This window comes from Pipra filicauda, unplaced genomic scaffold (genome assembly GCF_003945595.2).
Source record: "Pipra filicauda isolate LSUMZ 115617 unplaced genomic scaffold, ASM394559v2 scaffold115_size4368891_pilon, whole genome shotgun sequence".
NCBI classification, from domain to species: Eukaryota; Metazoa; Chordata; class Aves; order Passeriformes; family Pipridae; genus Pipra; species Pipra filicauda.
In genome coordinates, this window is record NW_024103607.1 from 2,450,111 (window position 1) to 2,476,928 (window position 26,818).

The window sequence follows — 26,818 nt, forward strand, 5'->3', positions numbered from 1 at the left end:
GCCTAGAAAAGCAGTGTATATTGTGTGCTGGTTTTGGCTGTGGTAGAGTTAATTTTCTTCACAGTGGCTGGTATGGGGCTGTGTTTTGGATATGTGTTGAACACGGGGTTGCTAATATTGAGATGTTTCTGCTATTGCTGAGCAGGGCTTACACAGAGCCAAGGCCTCCTCTGATTTTTGTACTGCCATGCCAGCAAGAAGGCAGGGGGAAAAAGGGAAGCTGGGAGGAGAGACAGCCAGTACAGCTGACCCCAACTGACCAAAGGGATATTCCATACCATAGGACATCTTGCTCTGTATAATACTGGGGGAAGAAGAAAGAAGGGGGGATGTTTAGACTCATGGTGTTTGTCTTCCCAAGTAACTTGCACGTGAGGGGGCCTTGCTTTCCCAAAGACGGCTGAACACCTGCCTGCCCATGGGAAGTGGCAAATTAATTCCTTGTTTTGCTCTGCTTGTGTGAGAAGCTTTTGCTTTTCCTATTAAACTGTCTTTATCTCAACCCACGAGTTTTCTAGCTTCTACCCCGTTCCCACTGTGGGGGAGTGAGCAAGTGGCTGCGTGAGGCTTGGCAGCTGGCTGGGGTAGAACCAGGACACACCGTCTGTTTGGTTTCGTTTTGTGATTTTTGTTTTGTTGTTATTTTTGTTTGGGTTTTTTTAATAAAAATAACAGATAGATTTCTATGGTTACTGACCAGCATCCAACAGTTTTCTCCTCCTTCTGCTTACGCCACCATAGTATAGGCAGAATATAATACATACCTGTAGAACTGTCATTCAGCAAAATATTTTCAAAAATTAATGGTAATTAGCACATTCTTTAAGGAATTAAATTTTCAGTGAATATACCCATCTGTTAGAACAGTTTATGATCCACTTATATATGCCATGACAAATCTTAAAAGCACTATTTCAGCAATTAAGACAAAAACTGGACGGAGTAGCAACAGGATTCTCTTCCTTTACCTTACACAAGCAGAGATGACAGGATTTAAATATTCATTAAAAGATCCAAATACCCTCTTAAGCTCTAATAACACAAATAGAAACCAGTTACGGTGCAGTAACAGGCTGTTTTTACACAATTGTCACTCATCTTTCGTTTTTAAGGACCTTAAAGCACTTTTATGTTGGGTTGTAACCAGGGCAAGAATGCTGCTTTACCACCATCAGTGCAGAAATACTTTCTATATTTTTCATGTTCAGATACACCACATTGGCTAAACAGTGAAGGAAAATTTCACAATTCTGTTCAGAAGAGCTTATTTTGTCTAGCATAAAATGGTGCTTAAATAATAGCAGCCTCAGTGACTTCAAATAAAGATGACTTAGAAGAAAAGCTTACTTTCACACACTCTTAGTAAACCTAATCAGTTTTGATCAAGTTTTCCAGAGAAATATACACATATTCATATAAATAAAGAAGGACAGGATATGAAGGAAGACAGTATGAATATATACAATGTAATTTTCAAAAGTTTTTAGCAGAAACTGTTATTACACATTGCAGCAAGAAAATATCTGGAGTATAAATATCTGAAATTGGCTGCATGACTCCAGCTTAGAACTGGTACAATCAGCAGAGAGTACAAGTCTGACTTGTGATTTCTGCATCAATATAAGCAGGGTGGGGGTGAAAGAAAGAGTGCAGTTCTTCCAGTCTTATTCCTATTAACTCCTTAAGCCGTATAGGTGAGATGTAAAAAAGCACACTCACATACTTTTTTATAATCTCAAATAATTTTCAAGTTATACACCAACTGACGGAAAAAAGCATATACTCTAACCAGCCATGCATCCTAACTGCTACTATGCCCCCATTCTCAGAACCACACAGAAATACCTATACAGGGCTGCTTCCTATGTGAGAACAAATAAATTGGACAAACAAAAGAGCAATATTGTAAGAGCGTCAGAAGGGATGAAACTCTTCTTTTCGACAGAGCAACTCCCACTTGAAGGACTAAGCCTCTTCAGCTGTAGGATGTAGGGTATGGCTAATAGCCAATTGTATAACCCACACTGAAGCTAACCAGAAGATGGGACACTAAACTTTCATCAGTCTTAGACTACAAACTTGTTCCTGACACCTTGCCTAAACCCACTGTACAACATGTGCACGACAAAGTGTTTCAATTTCTCCATGCACTAGCTCTCCTTGCATAAAGACTGCATCTCCTAACAAAAGTATGCAGTCTTTGCTTCTTTACAAGATGAGACAGTGGATTTTGTTGTTGTTGTTCTTGTTATCTATTTTACTACTCTTAAACCCAGTATTTCACTCTGCTATAAAGCTAAATGAGTCCTCAGTAAGTACTCAATAGATATAGTGTTTGCACAGTCAAAAGGCTCCACGCAAAGATCAGTTCCAACAATTCTCTCTTGAAGAATACTGTTTTTCTGAAAAAAAAAATAATTTTAAAAGTCAAGATTTTCTGTAGTTGTCCTGAACATGTACATAAAGTTCCTAGATATCAATATTCAGTATATTCCCTCTGGAAAAAAGTGAGAGATGCTCCAGTGAACCTCAGCAGAAGAGAAAACATTAAGCTTTCCAGGACAACCACTCCTCCAGGCAGGGGATGTTCCCATCCCGCTCAAACAGAGTCATCTTGTCCCACTCCTTAGGTCTGCTCATAGTAATCAGAATTCAGAGTTCATGCCAAGAAATACTCCCCCAAATTTCAAAACACTAAGTCTATCTCCTACTAAGCTGTTCAGTCCCTCTGCACAGCGTGGGAAGACCTACCCCAAATGAAGTCAAAACTGACTGTAGAGATGTTCAAAATGCGAGGCAGGGGAAACACGCTTCCTGATTTGAAAGCGATGTTCATTACAGACACCCAGAAAACGACAGCTGAATCCCCAGCACACACATCATGCCAGATACACTCTGACCACATTATCAGCACGCCCTATATTAAAGGCTAGGGCTCATATTTTACTGTCTGCATCTTTATTTCTCTTGGAAAAAAAAAAGTTTAAATTCTGAGCAGCATTGATTGTCTGGTTTTGCAGGTTTTTAGGGGAAAATGAGGGGCAATCCCCAGCATACTGACAGAATGCTATTCTTACAGCCTGCCCAGCAGCACTTCCTGCCTAGCAGCTGGTCCCCTTTAAATAAATCTAAGCATGAGCTAATAATACATTCTTCGAGTAATAGATGCAGCCAAAGTTGCAAACTCTGAAGACATATTCAAGGCATATAACTCAGTATTAAAGAGCAGGAGGCTCCAATAAACAGTTGCTAAAAATGGTTAAATTCCCATTTCATACTGTAGTGATGTGGGTGGAGGGTGAATTATGGCTGTTTGCACCAAGCAGACATCTGTGTCTTCTCCGTCTGCTTTCTTTAAGCAGAATCAAAGACTGACATTATTCTCTTTCATGTGTTGCACATGCATTGCCACTTTATACTGCACATTCTTTGTTGAATTAAGCTAATTAAAAGACTTTATAAGTGGGTGGCAACTTATTCCCTTTAACTTTTCTAATCCATGCACTAGTTGCAGGTGTTCTACAATTTTCAGTAGATAACTTATCTATAACCTCCTTTAACTGTTGAAAAACTAACAATTTAATGTGTATCACCACATCATACAAACCCTTTGGTAATTAATGTGTTCAATAAAAAGCACAGTTATTTCACAATTCATTCTGAAGTTGTCATCCCAATATTCTTCTCATATTTGGTACTTTAATTAAAAAGGAATCACATAAATATTTATACATATATATAAACTATAACAACTTCAGTTCTAAAAACCCAAAGGCATCTTTTAATTCTATTTACAGGTGTAAGAGAACCAAAACAAAGGCTCTGCTGTTGAAGACATGCTAGAGGAATCATCATATGACTACATCTAAACTACCTGACATTATCTGCTTGTTGGAGTTATATCCAATGGCTATCACTTCTGTTTCTCCAGATTTAAAATGGGCTCCCACTGCCTGGTAATTTAAGGAAAGAAATAAAAAAGTAAGTGTGATTGAACAACAAGGTTAGTTTTAAGACAGATCAAAACCAGCAATGAGAACTGAACTAAAGCTGGCCTGACAGCTGACAGAAAAAAAGTGACAATACAGAATATCTGATCTTCTCCACTTCCTCCCACAAAGATAAACAGCACAATTTACTTCCACTCTCTCAGCCTCTTGAAGGAGCTGGAGCATCAATAGTAAGTTTGCCATGCTTGCAGGAGGTCAGTACAGAGAATGCCTTGAACTTAAAAGCTGATAGCAGAGAAGTGAAGGTCTGTAAAAATTATTACAGGATAATTGCAATTAATGACTCCAAGAGATGCAGTTTGTGAAGTAACATAGGATTGCATGTCATCTCCAGATGCTTCACAGTGTCATGGTTTGAGATAGCCCCAAAATCCAATTCCCTAGCTCCATTCCCCCTCCCACATCTCAACCTAATGTGAGATGGGTTTTTCCAGACAAAACACACCAGACTCAAAGTGGGGAAAAGGGAATATATTACAATGACTGTACAAATAAATACCATATCACATTATACACATGATCACAAACTATTTCTACCATGACATATGTATTTACAATGGATCAGATCTCTTCTCTCCTCCAAATAAAAGTCCAGGAGGGAAAGAAGAACAGATCCCTTCCAGTCCTTGAACAGCAGCATCCTCTGAGGCAGCAGGTTTCTTCTTCTCATGCATGCAGCAGCTGATAGCTGGCTTTCTGCCAGCACTCCACGAGGGAGGTATCCAAGCCCCACTCTCGGCCCCATCGCCTCACAACCGAGGGGTCTTCCGTGGTCTTCGTAACCCCAGACAAGGTCGTATCACCACGTCATATCACGAAGACACAGGGGGGTCTTCGTGACGGTCTGGTATCTCCAGGAGATTCAAGCTCCTTGCAGGGCCTCTGTGCCCTGTCTCTCAGGCTGCCACCGTGGCAGCAGTGCAAGGGGGGGGGGAAGCCAAGGTCAACTCCCCCTGCATTCCTCTCGGAGCTCTCTAGCTCCTTTCTACAGTGCATGTCGCACTTCAAGGCTCTTTCAAGTAAGAGTCCATCATCTTCCTCCTTCCAGGAGGTCTCAAAGGAGTTTTGGGGATCTGGTATCAGTCTTACCCCCAAGAACTCTGTAGCTCTCAGCTGCTGGCTCTCCTTTCCTCGACTCTCCTTCCAGGAGTCTCCTCTGCAGTGCTGCATGTTGCTTCTGCTGCTTCTTCAGTTCAGGTTCTTATCTCTGGCTCTCTGCCACTGTTTCTCTGGTCAGTGTCGGCTGCTGCTCTGTGCCCATGGAGAAAACATCTCCCGGCATAACTACAGGCACCTAGCCCAGCTTTATGCTGTTCCAGGTCCCTGCAGCCCCCAGCCAGGGGCTGGGAGGGGGCCAGAGGCCCCAAGGGGCTCAGAGCCCCTTCCTCATGGCTCTACAACATGGCCACCTCTCCTACAACCAGCAAACTACAACTCTTCTTTTCCGGTCTGGTTGTGGTATGCTTACATTTCTGCAGGAGCGCCCATTGGGCAGAACTTCAAAACTTCCAGGGGTTTCCACCCCTTGGGGTCTACCACTTCTCTTAGCCTCTGGGGAAAACAAGGTTCAAACCACTACAACAGTTAACAAGGTTACTGAAATAAGGGGCCACTTCTCAACTTTCTGAGCTACTGTTTGCACAAAACTAGGCAGTATTCAACTCATTTACAACACTTCAGTCTAATTTTCAATGCTCTCTTCAAAACCACACCTTTCACTAATTGTCTCTTTGCCTTACCTATCAGACATCAGTTACTATGCATGTTTGTTTCAGGATATCTAAACTCGTTTGTGTTCATATTTACTTAATACTGATAGTCTTGTTTCTGTTGATACCCATGATAACCAAAAGTAAAGGATGATACTTGGATAAACCCTTAACAGACTTAATTTGTATCTGCACTCCATAACTAAACCTGAAACACTAATTAGTTTTGGATTACATTTAAATAGTCTCCCTCTCACACCCTGGCTTCTCCCTTCCTTTTTTTTTTTTTAATTCCATTCCACTTCAGGAATAGAAGTATCTGCTTGCACTTAAACACAGAACACGATGACACAGTTACTGTGACTGCAAGAGAAGGGGCATGAGGAAGAGGGGACAAAAATCAAACTATGGTTGCTACAGGGCAAGGGGATAAGTCTGTGATACTATCTAAAAGACTTCAATTTCCTACAGAGAAGATTATACCTAAGCAGTTCATGCAGGCTGGTGGCACACCACTCAGACCTGTGTGTCATGTGCCTGTCCTTATTGAGAAGTACAGCCATAGACTGACAGCTTCTGTTCCCAGGTAAATGGAAGAATTTTTTTTTGGAGCAGGGGTTCAAGTTAGGTTCAATCTCCAGCTACAAAAATACCCATAGAGCAATACTTTCAGTGTGATCATTTCAGCCAGAGATTACAAAGGCAGAAATAACCCCACAATGTGGACAAGTTCAAGGAGGACAAACCTCTAGCAACGAACCAGAAAAGCTTCAAGGCTGTGAGCAGGGTGGAAGGGTGGCAGACAACTAAAATCAACCCAAAATTCAAATAACTGTTTCCCCCTAAAACATACAAACTACCCACTACAGCATATTATGTTCCAAAAAACCCCCCACAACCCAATGTTTAACAACACGAGGATTAAATAAGCCAAAGTGGTGCAGGCAAGAAGTACGGTACGGGAAAGTTTCTGCTGCTGAACTACATGCCAAGATTTGTTAAAAAGAAAATTCAAGTGAAAAACTGTCTCAAGGTGGGTGTGGAATTTAAAATTCAATTCATGCCCAAGAACACAAATTTTTTTGAGCAAAGTAGGCCGGTAGCTCTACAACAGGCAGGACATTGGCATTTGTTCATTCTGACATGTCAAGTTAGAAAAAACACCCCACCGGGTGTTGCAATGTGAAGTGCCTCAATGATGTAACTTCTCTGCCAAAAATAAAATAAAATTATAAATCTATTTTCAGCCCTGGAGCTAGTCTGGGTTTACAGAACAGATTCACCAGCCAAAAAAATATGGTAAAATGACAAAGAGAAAAAAGGCAGTAGAGCAAGCATTCTTCTACAGGATGGGAATCATGATGAACTAGATTCCAAACACAAGGACACTACGATGAAAATTAAACTGAAAATACAACTTGGCACGACAAGCATATTTATGGAATGACAATAATACAAAATATTTGCAGTAACTCTTCACTAACTCCAGGGCATCACTTCCTGTGCCCACCTACTAGCATCCAGTATGTACCTAGTTTATTACACAGCAACATTTCACTTAGCAGAAAGAACAAATAAAGGACATTATGCATTAATATTTAAGGCATATGATCTCCTACTCCACCTTAACAAAATGTTTCAAAAGATGACAGTTTGTTCCATGCAAGGTACTTTATTTCCCTAACTTCTGATTCACCGAAACAAAATCATGGTAATAAAAGAATGAGAAAACAAAGCACAGTGACAAGAAAAGAAAGGAAACATTTAAGTTTGTTGACAAATGGTCACTTTTCAGGGATTTAGACACTTTACTGATGAAGTCTGGAATGAATATCCTTCTTTCTCACACACAGCATGAAAGAAAGACCATTTCAAGAATGTTTCCATTACACTGCTGAACAGTCATCTGAACTACACCATCCTCCCTTCCCTTCTCTCAGGTCTAAGTTGCATAGAGGCAGGAGAGAAGGGCAGAAGACAGGTGGTAGGAGGGAAGTCAGCAACAGTCCCAGGCATATGGACTGCCTAGTGGAGATGCAGCTTATACTTTGTCATGACAAAGCTGCTTCTTCACGCAGAGCAGCTCAGAAGGGAGGAAGGAGAGGTCAAAACAAGACACACTGAGGGGACCTAAAGATCACTGTTGCCAAAAGAGGTATTTTCTCCTGCATCCAAGACATTCATTCATTCATTCAGCAGACTGAAACTTGTCTAAGCCCTTAAATTCAAGCAATTCAAATAATTACTAACTTGGCAGAAACCAAGAAAATTTGGAGTAGGACTGTGACCACGTAGACAAGGAAAATGACAGAACTGAGGTTAGAAACAGAAATTTTACTTTCAGTGGAGTTTTAACACCAGAAAGCTGTTAGGACAATGTAAATGTGATATGGTCACCTTCTTTCTAGCATCCCCAAGTGCTGAGGTAACAAGCTGAAAAATACCAAGTTACCAATTCAGCCTCAACTACAGAAAGAGAAGTGTCTTCATCCCCTTCTTTCTGTGCTTCATGCTTCCTATAGCAGCACAAGCACTGAGGGGTTTTATTTAATTCAGGTTGTTCTTTCTGTCTATCCTGGCCACCTCTCCCAGCACCTTTTCATGACTACCATTGTTCAGGCCAGAAGAATACTAAGCACAAGCATTCTCAGAATGCGCTTCATCCAAGTCACCTCCTTCTCCACTGTTGCACCATTACATAAGGTCTGTTCATTCCTTCTCTTACTTTTAAGAAAGTTCTTAAAATTCATGCCCCCAAAACAAAACCCACCATTTCCCTACTAGTATGCAATTGCATCATGGAAATTTGTAAATTGCCGTTAAACTAAATCAAAATTTCTACCTCTGCAACTGCATCCTAGGGCCAATATCTATCTGTACAAGCAATCAATACATTCTCCAAACACCTATTACTGTACTGCTGTGGCAACAATTCTTACAGTGAGAAGAAAAAAAATTATGCCCAACATTAGCAACAAATAAAGTAATAAAAAATATTTGCATGTTAGAATTTTACTGTATCTCATATGCATAGTACTTACTTGGTGCATTCTTCTAAAGACTGTACAAGCATTTGCTGGAAAGAACTTATTTCTTCCAGGTTTCCCATTAAGTATGAAGTATTTGCCAAGGTTAACCTGGAGCCAAAGTAAATAAAACATGCTTAGGTTTGCAGTTATTGACTAACTGTGCATTAATACAATCTACAGTGCTAAAAGAAAGTGCTTACTGGTTCTTAGATCAAGGACCTGACTGTGTCAGTCAGCAAGCAAACTGAATAAAAGCAAGCCCTGCCTCAAGAATCTCATAGTCCACAGAGGAAAACACGCATTGACATTGAAATTTTGACCACATTAACCCTCCCCAATACATGAGAGATCTCAAACTTAATTTAAAACACAGAACAAACTCACATACTTTTCACTGGCTTGTAATGGTCGCAGGTAGTTTGAAAGCATTGTTTGTAGCTCCTTAGCATATTCATTTTCTGTTTCTAATATATTTTGTAGCACCTACAATAAATGACAATTGCTAATTGGTATTTTTTAAGACCAGTTTTAAAGCATACTAAAATTTACTTAGCATAAGAAAAACTTAAATGAGTGTTCCTACATTAAAAATGCAAGTATGAGCAAGAACGCATTGAATACTATACATCTATGAAATTCATAGGGAAAAAAATCCACTATACACATGATGAGCCATCCTTCAGCCATAAACAAAAACAGCGGTAAGCTAACAGGAATTTCACTACTTAAAAACTTTAGCGCAAAATCTGAATTTTATACAGAGTGCTCTTCCGAACCCAGGGCAATTATTCTTCTTATGTTCTTCAGAACAGTCACAGATCATCAGAGGCTGGCAAAGCACAATAGAAGTTGTAAGAGAAAAGAACAAATAATGTTGTTTTCTCAGTCTCAATTACAACACATTACAACTAATCTTGCTGGCAAAGTGTTTACTTATTCAGATGCGCTGTTCTACCTAGAACATCTGAACATTAATGGATTTACAAATAACAAGTAGTTTCCAACTTTATTTAGCAAAATGTTTAGCGTTATTACATTATTTTTAAATGGGGCTGCCCAACCTTCCGCTGGGAATGCACTACCCATGAGAAAACTACAACCTATTCTAACGCAAAGCCAAGAATTTATAAAATACAGCACACACTTGGTTTTTGGCTGAATATAAACCAACAACTGGAATACCCCCAAATATGTACAGGAAAACATTTTACTGGGCCATCTCCAGGGAGTCTGCTTTAGGCTATCCTCCAATATAGTCACATCAGGTTCTACTGCGCTTCTAGATGGCAAATTATTTTTTTCTCCAAAAAGTTAATGGTTTAGCAAGACAATCAACAGAATTAAATGTAGTTCAGTGAACAGAACTGAACTTTGAAAACTTATTGCTATTCACTGGTCATAAGCCACACCACAAACCTCATTTTGCTACATGCCATATTTGTCAAGCCTACAGTAATATCTCATTTCAGCATTTATAAGAACGACTGTAATTGACTGCATTATTCACTGTTGTAGTCAATACTCTTTCTTAGGAAGTAAAAAAAGCCATTCATTCCTAAATGCAAACCTGATGAAATAACTTTAAATAGATCAGTATGTCAATGAAGAATTCACTGCTCCTTTCATTGGTGTCATTGATTCTGCTTATTTCTTGAATGCTTCTATTCATTTGGAGAGAGAGAGAGACCATTTTTGAGTTCATTCTTTTGTTGCAAAACTGAATCCTGAACTGAAGATTAAAATGTCTCCATTCTCTGCTAAATGCTGTGGCAGAAGAATGTCACACAGAAAGTTACAGCTCCTAAGAAATTACAGCATACAGTACAACATGGACACACAAACTTTAAAAAAGCTGAGGATTTTTTTGACCATTTAGACCACAGAAATAAAATATTTCCACCGATCATAGCACTAATTACCCCCCATATTCTCTTACACATACATAAAACAAAGAAAGTAAATTGTTAAAATGGTAATATAAAAGTACTTTATATAAAAGCATCGGTGAGGTTCAAAACTAAATGCAAGACCAATCTTTTTCAATACGGCTTTTTCTACAAAAACCTCCTAGCCCAAAGTTCTTACACAGCCATTAGTAGGGAAAAGCAGACTGAAAACCAAGGACACAGTGTCCCAATGAAGCACTGAACAGTATTAAAAGACATTCAAAGATAAAAATCAACAAATTTGCTAGAGATCTTGAAGGGCTGCACCACTGGTCCATTTTCTCAAAGACTATTTTCATTCTCTGCTATAAACAGCTGTTGAAAAGCTTGAAATAAAACTAGTTTTATGTTGGACACACTCATTTTCTGTGCTAGTTTGGATTTTTATTTGAGGATTTTCTTTGCAATACAGAGAACACGGGATTGGAGGAAAAAGACTTAAATGGGGAGGGGAGGCAATAACGAGAAAGCTTAAAAACTAGAATTAGCATTTTGACAATTAGTGGAGAAAGGAAAATAAATGCAACTGTAAATAAAACTATGCTACAAAACCTATGCAGAGTACCAGATGCACTTAAACTTTATGTTATTTTAGTAGTTCACACTACTACACACTACTTCAGATATACATAGCTTTAAACACTTCCCAGGACACACTAAAACTATTTCAGTTTTTTTTTAACAAGTACAATTTTCACTGCATACATTTTTTGAAGAATAACTTTGTTTACACAGTTTTAAAACATTATTTCTGTGAAATCTCACATTCTTCCAGCTTGACTTACCTACCTCTCTGAGAAGCTATGAGGATTAAAGGCTTGGACTGTGCTTTGAAGTGACAAGTAGCCAGCATTGTAATTCAGTATTTTGGCACCAGAGAACCCTTACAATTCCTCATATCCACATCTCACCCACATGATCTAATAATCACCTTTCTTCCCTTTCCTGCTTTCTGTGCATTCTGGCTGCTGCAAGACCCCATGAGACCTTGAAGACCTTGTTTCCACAACTCCACCACAACATTTGCACAGATAAGACCGAGTACCAAAAGAGCAGCGTTGAAGTGGCAGCTTTTGCAGTCTGTAACACTGATGAATGGCAGGCACAGACAACTGAGCTCATACAGCACCAGCTCTCTCAATCACACAGCATGGAAAATTCAAGCATGGTTAACAATTCTGTCACACAAAACCTCAGTCATCTCCCTAAGGCAATAACTATCACCCAAAAATGGATTTAAAATGACCTACATGAAGCCGATCACCTTCCAAATCAGAAAGAAAAAAGGCAGAATACAGACACATTTGGGCATGATCCGTTAGCACATTCCCATTTTTTCATAGTAGTATGGCACTCAACCAAAATATCTCATGCTTCGGCGAAATGGCGATCAGTATCTAATTTTCCTGAATCAGAATTTGCAAGACGAATCCCTTAAAACAGGCCCTTGAGAGGGGGAGTGTAAAGCACTGCACAAGTATATCATATCTCAAGGGTCCTCAAAAACTCTTATGAAATTCAGTAGACACAAACTCTTGATCCAACTTTAACAGAACGGCCCCAAAAGAAGTGTTTATTTTCCATTACTTTTCAAACACTTAAATGAAAAATGAGGTCGTCCAAATACTCATAACTATGGAGAAATTTGCCTATTTCTTTACCTGCTTTTAGAAAAGCTACTTAATCTCAAGGCAACTGTGAGTGGAGATAACCCAGCTTTATTTTGGACACTAAGTTATAAATTCTCAAGGAATCTCAAGTAAAAATAAAACTCAGAGTAACACCTGCTCTGTTTTCAGAGAATAACATGCAACGAAATGCCCACTTACTCAGTAGTTACTAAATTGCTTCTACATGAAAAATGCTCGATGCTTCATCATGAGTCTGGTTCATATTGCACACTGCTATAGACTTGTACCATTTTATGGAGGACAAGACCTCAGCATTCTCTACTAACCTGCATTCCTCAGCCAGGCAAAATGTACATGTATAACACATGTCTGTCTTCTCAGCAACACTTACTGCAAGGTGCAACTAATTAAGCACACTGAGACTAGAAAGTATGTGGTTTGTATTACGAACTTCAGACAGAGCTCTGTGAATCCATAAAGAACATATTTACAAGGGTGAGAAGAACAAAGGAAAGCAGTGAAAGCAGTTCCTCTCTTGACATTAAGCACCTTTCCCTTAGCCTATCCCAGTCCTCCTCCCAGAAAGGGAGCCTCTCCTACCGCCTTCTGGACTTCCTCTGATCTGCTCTTTGATTTTGTCCTCAGTCCAACAAATGTACCCACAGGTGCTGCTTGCACCTGCACAAAACCTTCCCCAAGAAAAACAGCAATAATCAATCAAGAGGGTTTACAGAGTCTCAGCACATCCCCTTATGGTGGTAGATGGCCACAACTCAAATATAGCAAGCAGTCCCAGAGTAACCAGCCTCAATACATGCCTGGTTGTCAAGAGAGCCTTTAACACAGATTTTAACACTTACTCTTTAATTCAAGCTACATCCTTTCAGCTACCAAAGGTTTATTTGGAGCTGTTCTGCTTTAACTTTGTTATCAGTACAGACTGATAAGACTTCTAGAACAGAGAAGTCCCATGTCTGCAGCTTACGTATTAAGATAGAATAAAAACTCAACTCACAAGTTAAACAACTTTCAATTCAGAGAATGTGTTTGCTGTTTGTCTTCACTACATTTAAAATCATACATATTTAATAATTATGAAAAATTTTTATTTTATAGGTATATCGGTATCTGTATTGGGTTTCTGTGGCTAGGTTTTGGGGGGGGGGGGGGGGGGCACTACAGGGGTAGTTTCTGTTAGCAGCTGCTAGAAGCTTCCCCTTTCTGGTGGAGCCAATGCCAGCCAGCTCCAGGATGGGCTTCCTGCTGCCGGCCAAGGCTGAGCCAATTAGGAATGACAGTAAAACCTCCGTGATAATATATTTAAGAACGGAAATTTATTGCACAGTTGAAAAATTCCATCCAGTGAAGAGCAGAGTGAGAACATGGGAACAGCAACATAGACACCAAGGTCAGTACAGAAGGACAGGAAGGAGGTTCTCCAGGAGCTGGAGCTGAGGCCCCTGCAGCCTGTGGTGCAGACCATGGTGGAGCAGCTGTGCCCCTGCAGCCCGTGGAGGACCATTGGGGTGCAGAGACCCACCTGCAGCCCATGGAGAAGCTCATGCTGGAGCAGGTGGATATCTGAAGGAGGCTGTGACCCTGTGAGAGCCCCAAGATGGAGCAGGGTCCTGCCAGGGACCTGCAACCCATGGAGAAACGAGCCCATGCTGGAGAAGGTTTTCCTGGTAGGACTTGTGGCCCTGTGCGGGATCCATACCGGGGGTACAGCTGGTACAGCTCATTCCTGAAGGACTGCACCCAACGGAAAAGTGAGCCGCAGAGCACCAGTTTTGTGACGAACTGCCTACGGGATGGACTCACGCTGCAGAGGTTCGTGAAGGACTGTCTCCTGTAGGAGGGACCCCACGGGAGCAGGGGAAGGACTCCTCTCCCTCAGCAGTGGCAGAAACAACAACTGACCGTAACTCCCATTCCCCATCCCCCTGCACCGCTGGGGGGGAGGAGGGAGAACACAGAAGGACGGAGGGGTGGGTGAGATTATTTTACTTCTCATTCTTTTTTGCTCTGATCCTGTTAGTAATAAATTTAAGTAATATCCCCACTTTAAGTCTGTTTTGCCCATGATGGTGATCAGTAAGTGATCTCTCCCAGCTCTTAACTCATGAATCCTTTGCTGGTTTTTTTTTCTCTCTTCTGTCCAGTTGCAGAGAGGACGCAGAGAGTGGCTTTAGTGGGTACTTGGCATCTAGCCAGGGTCAACTCACTACACCATCAGAAGCACTTCATATTTTTCAAGAAAATCTAAATGTCAACATGTCTAATTTAAGTTTTAGACACAGCAGTGGAGTCTTGCTTTCTCTGAAACGCAGTGCATGCTATAGCACAGCCTCTCATTTTCTAAACAAAAAGAATAAAATGGCAAGTTAAAAAAAAAAAGGTGGGGGTATTTGTCACTGTGAAAAAATGTGAAAACAGGCAATTACCCAGTTCACAGCAGACAGATTTGAGAACAGCACTCTAGGGGCAGTGCTCTAATTTACAACATATATGTATGTATGTATGTATGTAAATATGTATGTACAGCTGTATATATAATTATGAACTGGTCATTTCCAGTGTCAACACTGGAAATGTGTCAACAGTCAGTAAATAGCTAGCAGTGAAAACAGCTTGAATCTTATTACACCAAGTTAAGTGTATCAGGAGAGCGGTACCTGAAAAAGATGAAAAATAACCTAATTCCAAGAGTCGGTGTCTGATGGTCACTAGTTTCCTTTTTTTTTAATTAAATTACTTTAAAAGCCAGCCATAGCTCTGTTTCTAAAAGTATGGAGTAGCTTGAGCCTCCACAATGATAGTAAGTTATCCAGGGAATAATTACTGAAAAATTCACAAAAGCCAAACGTGATATTTCAAAATTGTATGGCATATTATAACTTAGCTTCCTGAACAAATTCAGATATACTTTCTATTATTTTCACTGAAGTACACAATCATCCCCCAAAATGGTTTGCATTACTCTTACAAAGTAAAATATACAACCACAAGATTCAATTTATTTTGGACACAGTCAAACTGAAGTTTTAGTTAAGTCTAAATTAAGCAGCTGCAACTCTTACTTTTCATCATACTGAGGTCTGAAAAAATAATATAAAATTGTAAATGAGGCATGTATTTACCAATTACTTTAAATAAACAAATAAATTAAACCAAACCCCCAAAACTAAATGTCTGATGTTCAAGGCAGCTCCCAATTTATTTTGATTAAAAACTTAATATAATGCAGATTAAACATAAGAACAGTCTTCTACCTAGCGAAGGAACTAAATTTTCTCCTGTACTACAGTCACATCATCTTCCTTGCATTGAAAATCATAGGTTTCAACATCAAACAACAAAGACAAACACACTATAACAACTTCAGAAAAAAAAAAAGGACTAAAAAGAGAGATAGTGAAAACAAAAATAAAAAGGAAAACAATCCAATACTTTGTCACTGAATATACCACAGTAAGGTCTTTACTTCCTGCAGAAGGAAGGGTGTGCTTGTACAGGTACCTTCCATTCTGACTAGCAGGTGTGGGATACAATAGCCAAAGAACTGCAGCCCCCCCTTTTCCATGGAGTTGCAGCTACCAGCAGAGGCAGGAGGCAAGTCAGAGGGAGGAGCAAGAGGCTGCCTCACTGTTTTCAATGAGGATACAATACACAAAACACCTCTGTTCTTCCAGGTGGTTGGTGTTATTCATGCCACAACTACACAAGATGAAAGCATAAAACGATTCTTTATGATCGTTGCTAAAAACTGACAAATAAAATGAAAACAATGGCAGCTGCTTCAAAGAAAAGGGAAAGAAACGTTGTGGTTTGGTTTTGCACCAGCAGGGAGCAGTGCTTAACAAAATCAATAAGACGCTTTTTTGCTTCCCAATGTATCTGCTTTTAATAAATAAATGATTCTCAAAATGGTTACAACACATTTAAAGTCAGAGTTGGGTATGTTTCTTACATGCATCTACTAAAGAGGTCTGAGTACCAGGTTATGAATTCCTGGGGATGTGTTAAAAGCTGACTCTGGCTGTACCACTTTGCTATGAAATCTATCCACCAGTGTAAGGGAGAGGTTCCTGAAGTTAATAATAGAGTTGATTTATAAGCATGAATACAAAGGAAGCAAATTGTTTCAAAATGTTCAATCTCTTATTCAACATAAAGGACAACAGTATTCTTAAGCATTTTAACACAGCAGAATTTCAGTAATTCACAGAGATTGGGGAACACTAATTGCATATTTGGGAGATGGGGAGAACAAGGAAATTAATGACTAGCAAACTAAGTAAAATTAGCATAATATTACATTAATGCCTATTATTCACTTGCTTTAGACTATTATTTTGCATCATGCTTAAGAATCTGTGTGATATTCTATTAAACTAATGATGAACTTGTTTACATGAGAATCCACTAACGCCCCTATCTAGTTTTGGCACTTTCTGACAAGACTGCCTTTTTTCTGTGCAGATAAGAGCATTTAGTTAAATGACATTCTACTGTATATAACAGCTCCCATGGAGGAAAAATGATCACTCACCACATTGTAATAGCTTTTGTTAATTGCAGAAGTATCAAAGCCTTTAGGTGGACTCTTCAATGTACCTGATTTGGGGGAAACCGGTTTTTCTGAAATGTAAAATATTTTGAGGTCAACAGGGTGCAATTTCATAGCTCAACACTAGAGGTCAAACAAACTGCTTTAAAATATTAATCATACATCACAGTGAAAATAGTGCTTCACTGAGAAACATACAAAATTGCACTTCAAATTATTGGTTAAGAATCAAAATGGTTCATAAGTTCACAATGAATGAAACTTTAGCCTCACTGAAGGCAAGTTGAAAACCTCCCATTCTTTTTCCTGGAACCAGAAAGTCAGTTAAGCTTTTCAAAATTTATTTTTTAGAAACAAAATGTCACAGATTGCAATTAAAAAAAAAAAAATTAAAAAAACCCAGGCATTTCCAAACTCTATAGGCACTTTCAAACAAAAGTAGTTTTAATATCATTTTAATGAACTCAGTGAAAGCAAGTGACCAATCAAAGGCTGAACATACCAGATGTGAGACATTACATTCACTCTGGTAGAAACAAGAGATTCAAAATACTACACTAGTGAAGTGACTTACCTGATGTCTATCCCAAAAAATCATCTTTTAAAACAAATTGTCTTTTGCTATTAATGAAGTAAAAAATAAAAATGCTTATGCACTTGAGAAAGTTCTTCATAACACAAAAGAGTTCTTCATAATATCTTCATAACATCAATCCTTCCTATAATCCCATAGGGAATGTATCCCTCACTAATGGATACTCTTCCTAAAAGTACAAGATTGGTCTACAAGATCAAAACAACAGTCCTGAGAGTTCCCCAGGTGCTGACTCCCAGAATAGAGAGGCACAGAAAACAAACCCCTAAAGCCTCCCCTCCCACCACTACCACTCCTTTAAGTCAATCACATTGGAGCAAAGGAGAGGTGAGAGAAAAATCAAAAGCATGATGCTGCATCATCATTTGACTCTGCACTCAACCAACTTGTGAGACCATATTTAACAGGACATTATGGTGCTTTGGTTTGTTTGCTTTGGTGGTTTTGGATTTTTTTCAGGTTTTTTTTTAATTATCAGGCTTGTCTAATATGCTATTTTCAAATATGCATTTGAGTAATTTGTAGCCAAACTATAAAATGGCAAATTCTCAACCAACCCTTCCCGCACCCCCCACCCCAGACCAAAAAACCATCAACAAAACATACCTACTGGATATTTTACCTTTATTTTAAAGGCAAGCTCCTGTTTCAAACACATTTTGATAAAGATATATTAATAATTTAACTCTAGTTTACCTAATACCTCAGGCTAAGAATAAATTATGCAAGTCTCAAATACAGACCTGTCTTTCCAGAAGCCCAGTCAGCCATTCTAAGGGCTGCCTATGGAAAATTCTCATGGAAAGTAAAGTTGATCAGGGAACTGCCATCACAAGCAGAACAGTCCATATGGTACCATCCTCTCCTGAGAAATTTAGTGCTTCTTCAGGCCACCCAGCTGCAACCCCACGGACAATGCCATCTCAGGTGAGCTGACTACAGATGAAGGCCATCCTTTCAACTCCAATGCCAGGAGTGCCTGGCAGGCCAGCAGGACCTGAGGCTTTAGCTAATGGTCCATAAGGCACAGCTCACGCCTCATGAGTACACAGGTGCTATTATCTTTAAGGGGCTTTTCTCTGTATTGCACTGGAAGTCTCAAAAAAGCTAATCTAAAAATAAAACACTGTCTAAAAACTGCCACACAAGGGCAAAACCAATTTTTCCTTACCACATTCAGAGATGACAAAAAAATCCTTTTGGTTAATATCCCCCGCCTACCCACCCCAAGTCAGATCTAAGCCAACAGACAGCACAAAAACTATTAGATCAAGCTGTTATCCAGCTGGGAACACTGATGCTCTCAGCCACCAGCCCTGCAGCACATACATGCTCTGCTACAAAGCCAAGTAATTCCAAGTGACAGGACTCCTCCCATCCCCTTAGAAAAAAACTGTAAACTCAAGCAGATTTGCCATCAAATACTCAGTGTGAAAGAAGAACCTAAAATCATGCTGTGTGTATGGCTACTCATTTATATATTCATCTATCATGCTACTCCTTATGGGACAATTACAATTCATTTCTTTGTACTGAATGATGAAAATGATGTCATTTACATGAACTTGGTTCTTTGCCTTCATGCTTTGTGGAAGCTCTTGACTTATCCTCCAATTTACAGTGACTTTCAGGTTCACTAAATACCTAAAGCTTTATTAATCATGTGCCAAAAAGCATGAAAGGGGAAACCAGAGTTATTTAGGCATAAAAGTAAGTACTTGTCACTGAATTTATAATAATACAGATGTCTGGAAAGGAGAAACAAGAGTTATTTAAGGATAGAGGTAAATACTTGTCACTGAATTTATCATTATACACATGTCCAGCCATTGTTAATCTGGAGAAAGTTGGCTGGTCATAGAATTTTGGTTCTTGTAAAGGGTACAAAAATACATTTCTCCTTTTAAGCTGCTGAACAAAGTGGGAGTTTTTTTGCTGAAATGTACAGTCATTTATATTACCAGCTGTTTACCTGATTCAATTATCCAGCACAGACATATATATGTCCAAATTCAGATTTAAAAACGGGACAGAAAAAAAAAATAAATCACATTCAAATAATTTTGCCTGAACAGCCATAATCAACATTTAGTTTTTAAAATGTAAAGGCCACTTCTATTGTAGAAGCACAGAATTAGATGCAGCAAATTAGTCCAGCTGTCTATCATGTCTGGTATTCTGCCTTCAAGCGGTGCATTGCTTCATAAGGAGGAATAAGAAACAGTCTTGTTGCAATTAGTTTATTGCACAATGAATTACACAGAAGAAAATCCTGATCTTGCACATAAGAAATCACTTTCTTTGTTTACACTAAGTTAAGTGTTATTTATTAAGAGTATTAAGAGTACCTTTGCAAACAGAGCATATTTCATTAAACATTTCAAGGAGGTGTCACCCCCATTCAGCATACTGGAAATACATACAGATCTTACAGGTCCATATGTCTATAAAGTCCATAGGTTTATGAAACATTAGCAAAACCCTGGCACCTTGCCCACTACAACACAGAGATTCTGTTTCTCAAAGCACTGGAAGAGAGTGACCTGAGCCAGACACCAAGTTTTCCCATACAAATTTTTCCCTTCTCCTCACTTTTCTCCTAGTCACAATGTGAATCCATTACATTAACACTGGAAGCATAATGAGAACAGGCACAGTGTATGATCAGATACAAAGCAAACAAGCATCTCAATTACTGGAAGAGACCATATCCAGTTGATGACTGAAACCAGGAGGTAAGTTACCACTATCACTTTCTTTTGTGATCAAAGCATTACATTCAACTGCCCTCAGCTACACTTGATAATGCTTTGAAGTGTCTAGTGGCTACTGATAAACCAGATAGAATTCACTTAACAGATCATCTTTGAGTGGAGAAGGAGGGTGGCACAGGCTTTTTAACATTATTCTTCCAGCAATTCATTATCTTCAGTAGGACCAAAACAACTTGAAGCAGCTTTTACAACAACTCAAATGTTTTTATAACCTTTCCCTATGTAGTACATAAGATGCATGTACTCTCTAAAATGTTCTTATCCTTTACAAACATCTACTAATTGACTGCAAAGAGACAATGTACCCAATCCTTTCCAATGTTTTGTTTCAATTTTAATTTGCATGCAAGTATTTCTTTCACTTGCCTTCAGTTTACTTGAGATTCTCACATACTCTCCCTTCTGTCATGTCTCCAGCTTATGTCATATTCATTTTCATGCAATGCTCTACTTCATGCTACTCCACAAAGTATTCACTGCCTTCAGAACATACTTTACTAAAGCACTTCAACGCTACTACTGCAAGAACAGCACCGTGTGTTTCTGCAATCACTAGGCTATGGTGTGTAATGCAGATAAAAAGATCTGATTTGAGCTATTTCATCCTACATTAGGGAAGGAAAGATGTGCCAGTTGGAACACCAAAAGCTATGTGGTCTCTATTAGTGAAGTGCTACAAGCAAACCCTGTCTTTCTAGACTAATTGGTTCATGTCCAACAGCAGGAGGGCAGACCTCAACTTGTTCTCAGTTCTCAAGCTGGCTCAAGCATTGCTGCGAAGTGGTCCACTCTGCAATATGGACACTAGTTCTTCCCCAAGAGTATTTACTGGTCCCAACCTCTTTATGCCTATAGAATAATACTCGACGAGAGAACAAAATACCCCTCCAAGTGTACATGGCTGGGGAGAGAAAAACTAATATTCCTTGGGGGGATTATTTGTTTTTTCCTTCCCTTTTTTTCTTTTCCTCAAAGCTAAAAGTGCATCTGTCCTTCCCTTACGCACCACAGGATGGAAACAGCTGATGTTCTACACTTCCACTATATTCTGACCTTTTCCCAACACTGATTTTTTTTATTTTTTTTAACATCCAACCAGAAGAATGACTGACACTGTAGCTTGCACCAGTGCCGATACTAATATAACTGTCAAGAAAGCATAACAGAAAAGAGGCTAGGATAGTAATGACACGTTAATTTCTGTGAAGAATTAGGATAAAGTTGGTGACATATCAAATGTAATTTTTACAAAGCTTTATTCCCTTTTGCATAACCTCATGCCATTTAAAGGGCTTATGCTTGGATAAAATTCATCAAGTGACCATGTGATATTTTTAAAAATCTGATTAACATCTGACAGTAGCTAAGCAAGTGCATCCCATTCTGCAAGAGAACACTCAAAACTAGGTCTCCAAATCTCTCTACTGTGCAAGACAGAAACAGCAACGTAAGAGACAAGGCTCCACCTACACCTCCCCCCACTCCTGCTCCACTTTAAGAAAAAAAACCTCAGTAAGGCCACACTGACAAATATCTAACAAGTTTACACAGTATTTACCTTTTACCGTCTGTCATGTATAACAGTACAGCAGGATGCAAACAAAGTCCTCTCGTTTCAAAGTACTTCCTGATTAGTGATCAAAGAACATTAAAAAAGGTAAGATGTTAGAGGTTTAGGAAACTAAATGTTGTGCTTTGCTCCATAATCTCAGTATCTGTCCTACAACCACTCACAGCTCATCTCATGCATGTATTAGAATTCTGTGCTAATACTGATCATTCTGGCATAGCTAAACATGTAACATGCTCTGCCTGTGAAACAGATGTAATGCAGTTTACTTTTCTTCTAAAAGTTTTAAGAAATCAGTGTGGGTAAAGTTCCCATTACTAAGCAGCTTTTTCATCCTTTCCTTGAATATCTAACTTCAAAAACACACCCTACAAGCTAAGACTAGAAATATACAGTTTTCTGATTAGAGGATTTTAACATAGAACAAAAATCCATTTATCTAAACATCTAATGCCTATGAAGTTTGTGAGAATTAAAATAAAAACACACATGAGTAAAGAACTTCTTTCATTTCTTCTGTTACTTAGTTTGCAGAAGTAAGGTTACAACAAACTGAGGGGATTTCTTTAGTCAAACTCACCATTTCCTGGGAGCATTCCAAATAATGCATCATCAAAAATGAAAGCAGTGTAACCTGTACAGAATTTCTAACTAGTTGCAGTATTTTAAGCCACATTTCAGAGAAGAAAGAAGGGTAGAGTAATACTGTCAATGTCAGAACAAATTACAAGTATTTTGAAAACAGATTATATATCCAGGACCTTAGTCAAGAGCAAGTATTTTAAGAATTCTATGCTGATCTTTTTTAAAATCAATTCATTGTAACACTGACAGAAAACACATTTTGAATTTGAGCTAACAAGACATCAAATTCTCCTAACTAGTTTTAAAATACATAAGGGAAAAAAGCACTTTTATATTTCATCCTTGTGCTTAAGGCATGAAGGTACTTAAAATATTTCTGAATTAGGAAAATCCTGAGGTGAGGATTTTATAGTTGCAAGAAGTCGAGAAAAATGGACCATGTAACCCTCCTAATGAAGACAAGCTAAAGAGAGCAGGGACACAGGAGGGCAATAGAGACTGTAAACCCACACATATATAACCTACATGAAACTTCTCATGAACATCCACTGTTCAAATAACTTCAGAGCTTTATAATAAACAGCACTACATCCTTTTTCTGACAAGAACAGCAGAGCAAAGGAAGTCCAACCTCAAGAAACACAGTGGCAATGCACTAGGATACAGAAGGGAGAAGAGTTACAGAAAAGCCCTCTCTCTAGCATTGTCAACAATACTCATAGAGCAGAAATCAGTTGAGAATAAAAACATTCATAACAAATTTCATGGAACCCACAATAAAATGAAGAAAAAAAAAAAGCATAGTAAAATTACAGCAATGATCTTAAAGTAGGAAGAATTCAGTAAACTTAAAAATACGGTTAAAAAAAGAACTGCCACTAATGATAACTTAAGCAGAAAAGGCTCACAAGAATGACAACTCCTTTAAAAATTACAGGCATCTCAAAGAGAGGACAGGAAAGGTAGATGTAAAACTGACATGGATCACATATCATAAATATATATACTGACCACAAACATACAAAAAGAAGTAAAAGTAACTAGAAGTCAGGTCACCAGTTGAAATACAACTAACATGAACATAAGGGGTAGTGGCAACAAAACATGCCATAGCATACATACATCAAGGGGTAAAACTGATCTGCAACTCAACAGTTATTAACAAACACCAAGAAGCTCTTGGTATGCCATGCTTCCTTCTACCACCCTCCTGTCTTTCTTATAAAAAAGTCAACTTCAGACAAACACATACCTACAAATGCATAAAAGGAGGTTAAAATTACTGTTTTGATAAACTACACAGTACCTACTGTGCTGATTTGATAGTAAGAGAAATACCTACATCCATATCTGAAACCAGAGAGGACAAGTGAAGGTCATAAAGTACCGGAAAAGGAAAACCAGCAATTTTACAATGGAGAAGAACAGAGACAGCTAGTGAGCTACGGGTCAGTCATTTTAAATTTGTAGTAAGCAATGGACTAAGCTTTCTGAGAACAAAAAAGCATGGGCACACATTGCCTTCCAGAGAAACAACTGAACATATGAGAGAGCGCTCCAAGAACGCGAGAAGTCTCGCAGAAGCCCGAAGAGGTAAGCTGCTGTAGCACAGAGAACACACCCATACAGCAGAGAGAAAAGGACTTGGGAGTAAATTTTTCTGAGGGTCAGAAGTGAATGTTAGAAATTAAAGGCTAGAGGTAACTCATCTCAGCCCCAGGGATCAGACAGGGCTGCAAGGACTTGCAAAAATCAAACTGTACTTGGTACTAACCTGGGCACTACAGCTTGTTGTCTCTTCTGACTTCAAGATGTACCTCACCTAAGTGCAGTATTCTTAATAAAACAAGAACCACCTTAATTTCAGTTACTGGAAACTTCTGGTTCTTACATGTTCAATGTTAAAAGCTATTTCTATTCTGGAGCCTAACTGCCTACCCAGGTTCCAGTTTCAAGTGTTGGAAGAGATCAAAACTCACGAAATCCAAACAAGACCTCTGCCACACTGATTTAATTGAGTAATGATGGGACAAGAGGGTCATCATGACTGATGCTACAACACTATAGACAAAAAACAAGCTTCATGAATTGTTTGTCAAGATCTGATTAATCTCTGAAGAACATTAAAGCTAAGTCTTACATTGTGACTAGGAGAATTGTCTAAGAGAATCTAGTTGAAAAGGACAATGAAGTCGCAGATCTAAGACCAGCATTTTGCAACAACGGACCGTACACAGTAAATCAGGGAAGAAAATAAGAGGATGCAACCAGAGGAGAAAAGTAAGTTTAAAAAGTGGAGTTTCACCCTTACAACCTCACTTTGCAATCAGGCATCTGTATGGCTGCCTAAAAAAAAAAGAAAAAAGCCATGCCAATGACTTTAGCACAGCCTCAAAAGATGTGTATTTTCACTGGAGCTGTGGCATGGGAAAGAGTGATAAAGCCTCCCAGAGTCCCTAGGTGGTTTTATCATACCGGGTTTATTCCTAATCTCTGAAAGTAAGCTGAGACAGGAAAGATATGGGAAAAAAAAAAAAAGGGAAATAAAGGAGACAGTAATGTTAGTTTTGATATTCAGATGACATTTACAGAAGGCAATTTCACTGTATAAAGGTTAAAATAAAACTTCAGTGGAAGGGTGAAGCCTCTATGAAGAAAAGCTGAAGGCGCATGAACATGAAAGAAAAAGAAAAATCACAAATACATTATCTTTCAAAAGTAGATTTTGGTAGAACTGGGTTTCCTTCCTGCAACTATTTGCTTCTAAGTAATGGGATGTATTGAGTAATTTTTTTGCTGTAGTTTTTTTGGTTGGTTTGAGGTTTCTTTCTGGTACGTTTTTTTGTTGTGTTGTTTTTAAAGAGATTTGTAGGAAATCTCTCACTATTTAAACACAAAGCACCAATTCAAAATATGTCAGCACCTGAGTCAAAATTCCGTATTCTAGGAATTCAGACCAAGGAACTCAGAGCAGCCCAACTGTGACAGATAGACAGGCAAACGAAATGGGAAGTTTTCTGCATGCTTACTGATAACTTAGAAGCCTCAGAACACTCTATATAGTGAACTGGGGTGTTGAAGTATGAGTTCCTGAGGATTAATGATCGCTGTGAATGAAGTTCAGTAAATACTGTCAAGCTTAAACAAAAATCATTACCATTTTTAATGAATCAACCAACTATCAACCTCTATCCAAAGCAAGAATTTCTGCAAATATGCTCTCCCATTCAAAACTCACCATTTGATTTTATTTCTCGTACATAGTTACTCGGAAACCACCCTGTTTTTCCGTTTAAAGTTCCTTCCCACCAGCCTCCTTCTTCCACTCTTGTAACATGAATAATATCTCCTTTTGAAAAAGAAAGTTCATCTTCATTTGTCTGTTGAAAATTAAATTTTGCTCTCACCACCAACTGATGGTTGCCGTTATCTGTCATGTCCTAGTAAGTGAAAACACAAAGAACAAAATGATCACATTAGAGATTTAAACATTATTCCATGAAGAAAACAGAAAATGGAAATAGCCTCTCCTCTGCACACAATACTCACCACACATTTTTACTGAAAAGCTTTTATAAGGACTGATTTGGCATTTGTAGTATTTCTCTAATTTTTAATCTATGAATTCTCATCAGCCCAGGGAGTATATTGTCTTATTAGAGCCCTTTCAAATCAGAAGGGGTTAACAGAGCTAAAATGAGAGTAATAAAGAAAATAAAATGAGAATAATAAAGAAAACACATATATTTTCTATAAATTGCATAAATTGCCTTTGGTATCTACAAAGAACCAAGAGTTTTACATTGAAGAGTCTTTTTCTAAAAAACTGGGCTGGGAGGAGAAAATGAGTTGGATTTAATTTAATTTAATTTAATTTAATTTTGGATATAAATAGAGTTTTCAGCTTAAAACCTTCTTTTTTTTCTCCTGTAACAGATCAAGTTGGAAGGTTCCACAGCTGAATGTACAAGTCTCCATGGCCTGACAATGAAGAAGGACAGTGTTCTTTCACAAAACCTACAAAACAATTATGCAACTTACCTCAAACAAGTACTCACAAATCATTTCTCTCAAGCTTAGTAAAGCTGGAAGTCTGCAGCATGTCAGACTTGCAGCTGTCCATATAATGATATTTATGCATGCTCATCCCCTATCACAAATGTGAAGACAAACTATTGCTCTGTCATAACAACTAAATGTTAATAGATACTTCTAAGAAGTCTTTCAAATTAATGACATTCAAATTTAGCATTTTGTTCATAGATGTCAATTTTGAATATCTGCACCATTCAAGCATTTCGTGAGAGTCAGGAAAAACCTTAATACTAGAAAAGCTATATAGTTGGACAGCATTAAATACATTGCACTGGAATTAAGAGAACAGGACTACAAATCATGT

General features: G+C 38.6%; 1 protein-coding gene across 5 annotated transcripts in view; it reads right to left on the bottom strand.

Annotated features, from left to right (window-relative positions):
* The window catches only part of ARHGEF7 (Rho guanine nucleotide exchange factor 7), a 127,007-nt gene that overhangs the window by 45,943 nt on the left and 54,246 nt on the right, over positions 1–26,818 (bottom strand). For 4 of the 5 annotated variants that reach the window (XR_003544974.2, XM_027743406.2, XM_027743405.2 and 1 more), the window contains exons 5-8: positions 25,658–25,859; positions 16,878–16,966; positions 9,137–9,231; positions 8,761–8,856 (exon numbers count right to left, since the gene is read on the bottom strand). Coding sequence is in view for 4 of the 5 variants with exons in the window: in XM_027743406.2 (XP_027599207.1) it covers positions 8,761–8,856; positions 9,137–9,231; positions 16,878–16,966; positions 25,658–25,859 (482 nt within the window). In the remaining variant the exon portion in view is untranslated. Of the gene's footprint in view, positions 1–8,760; positions 8,857–9,136; positions 9,232–9,845; positions 9,849–11,625; positions 12,119–16,877; positions 16,967–25,657; positions 25,860–26,818 lie in introns of those variants that run through there. The other variant, XM_027743410.2, reaches the window with a different exon arrangement.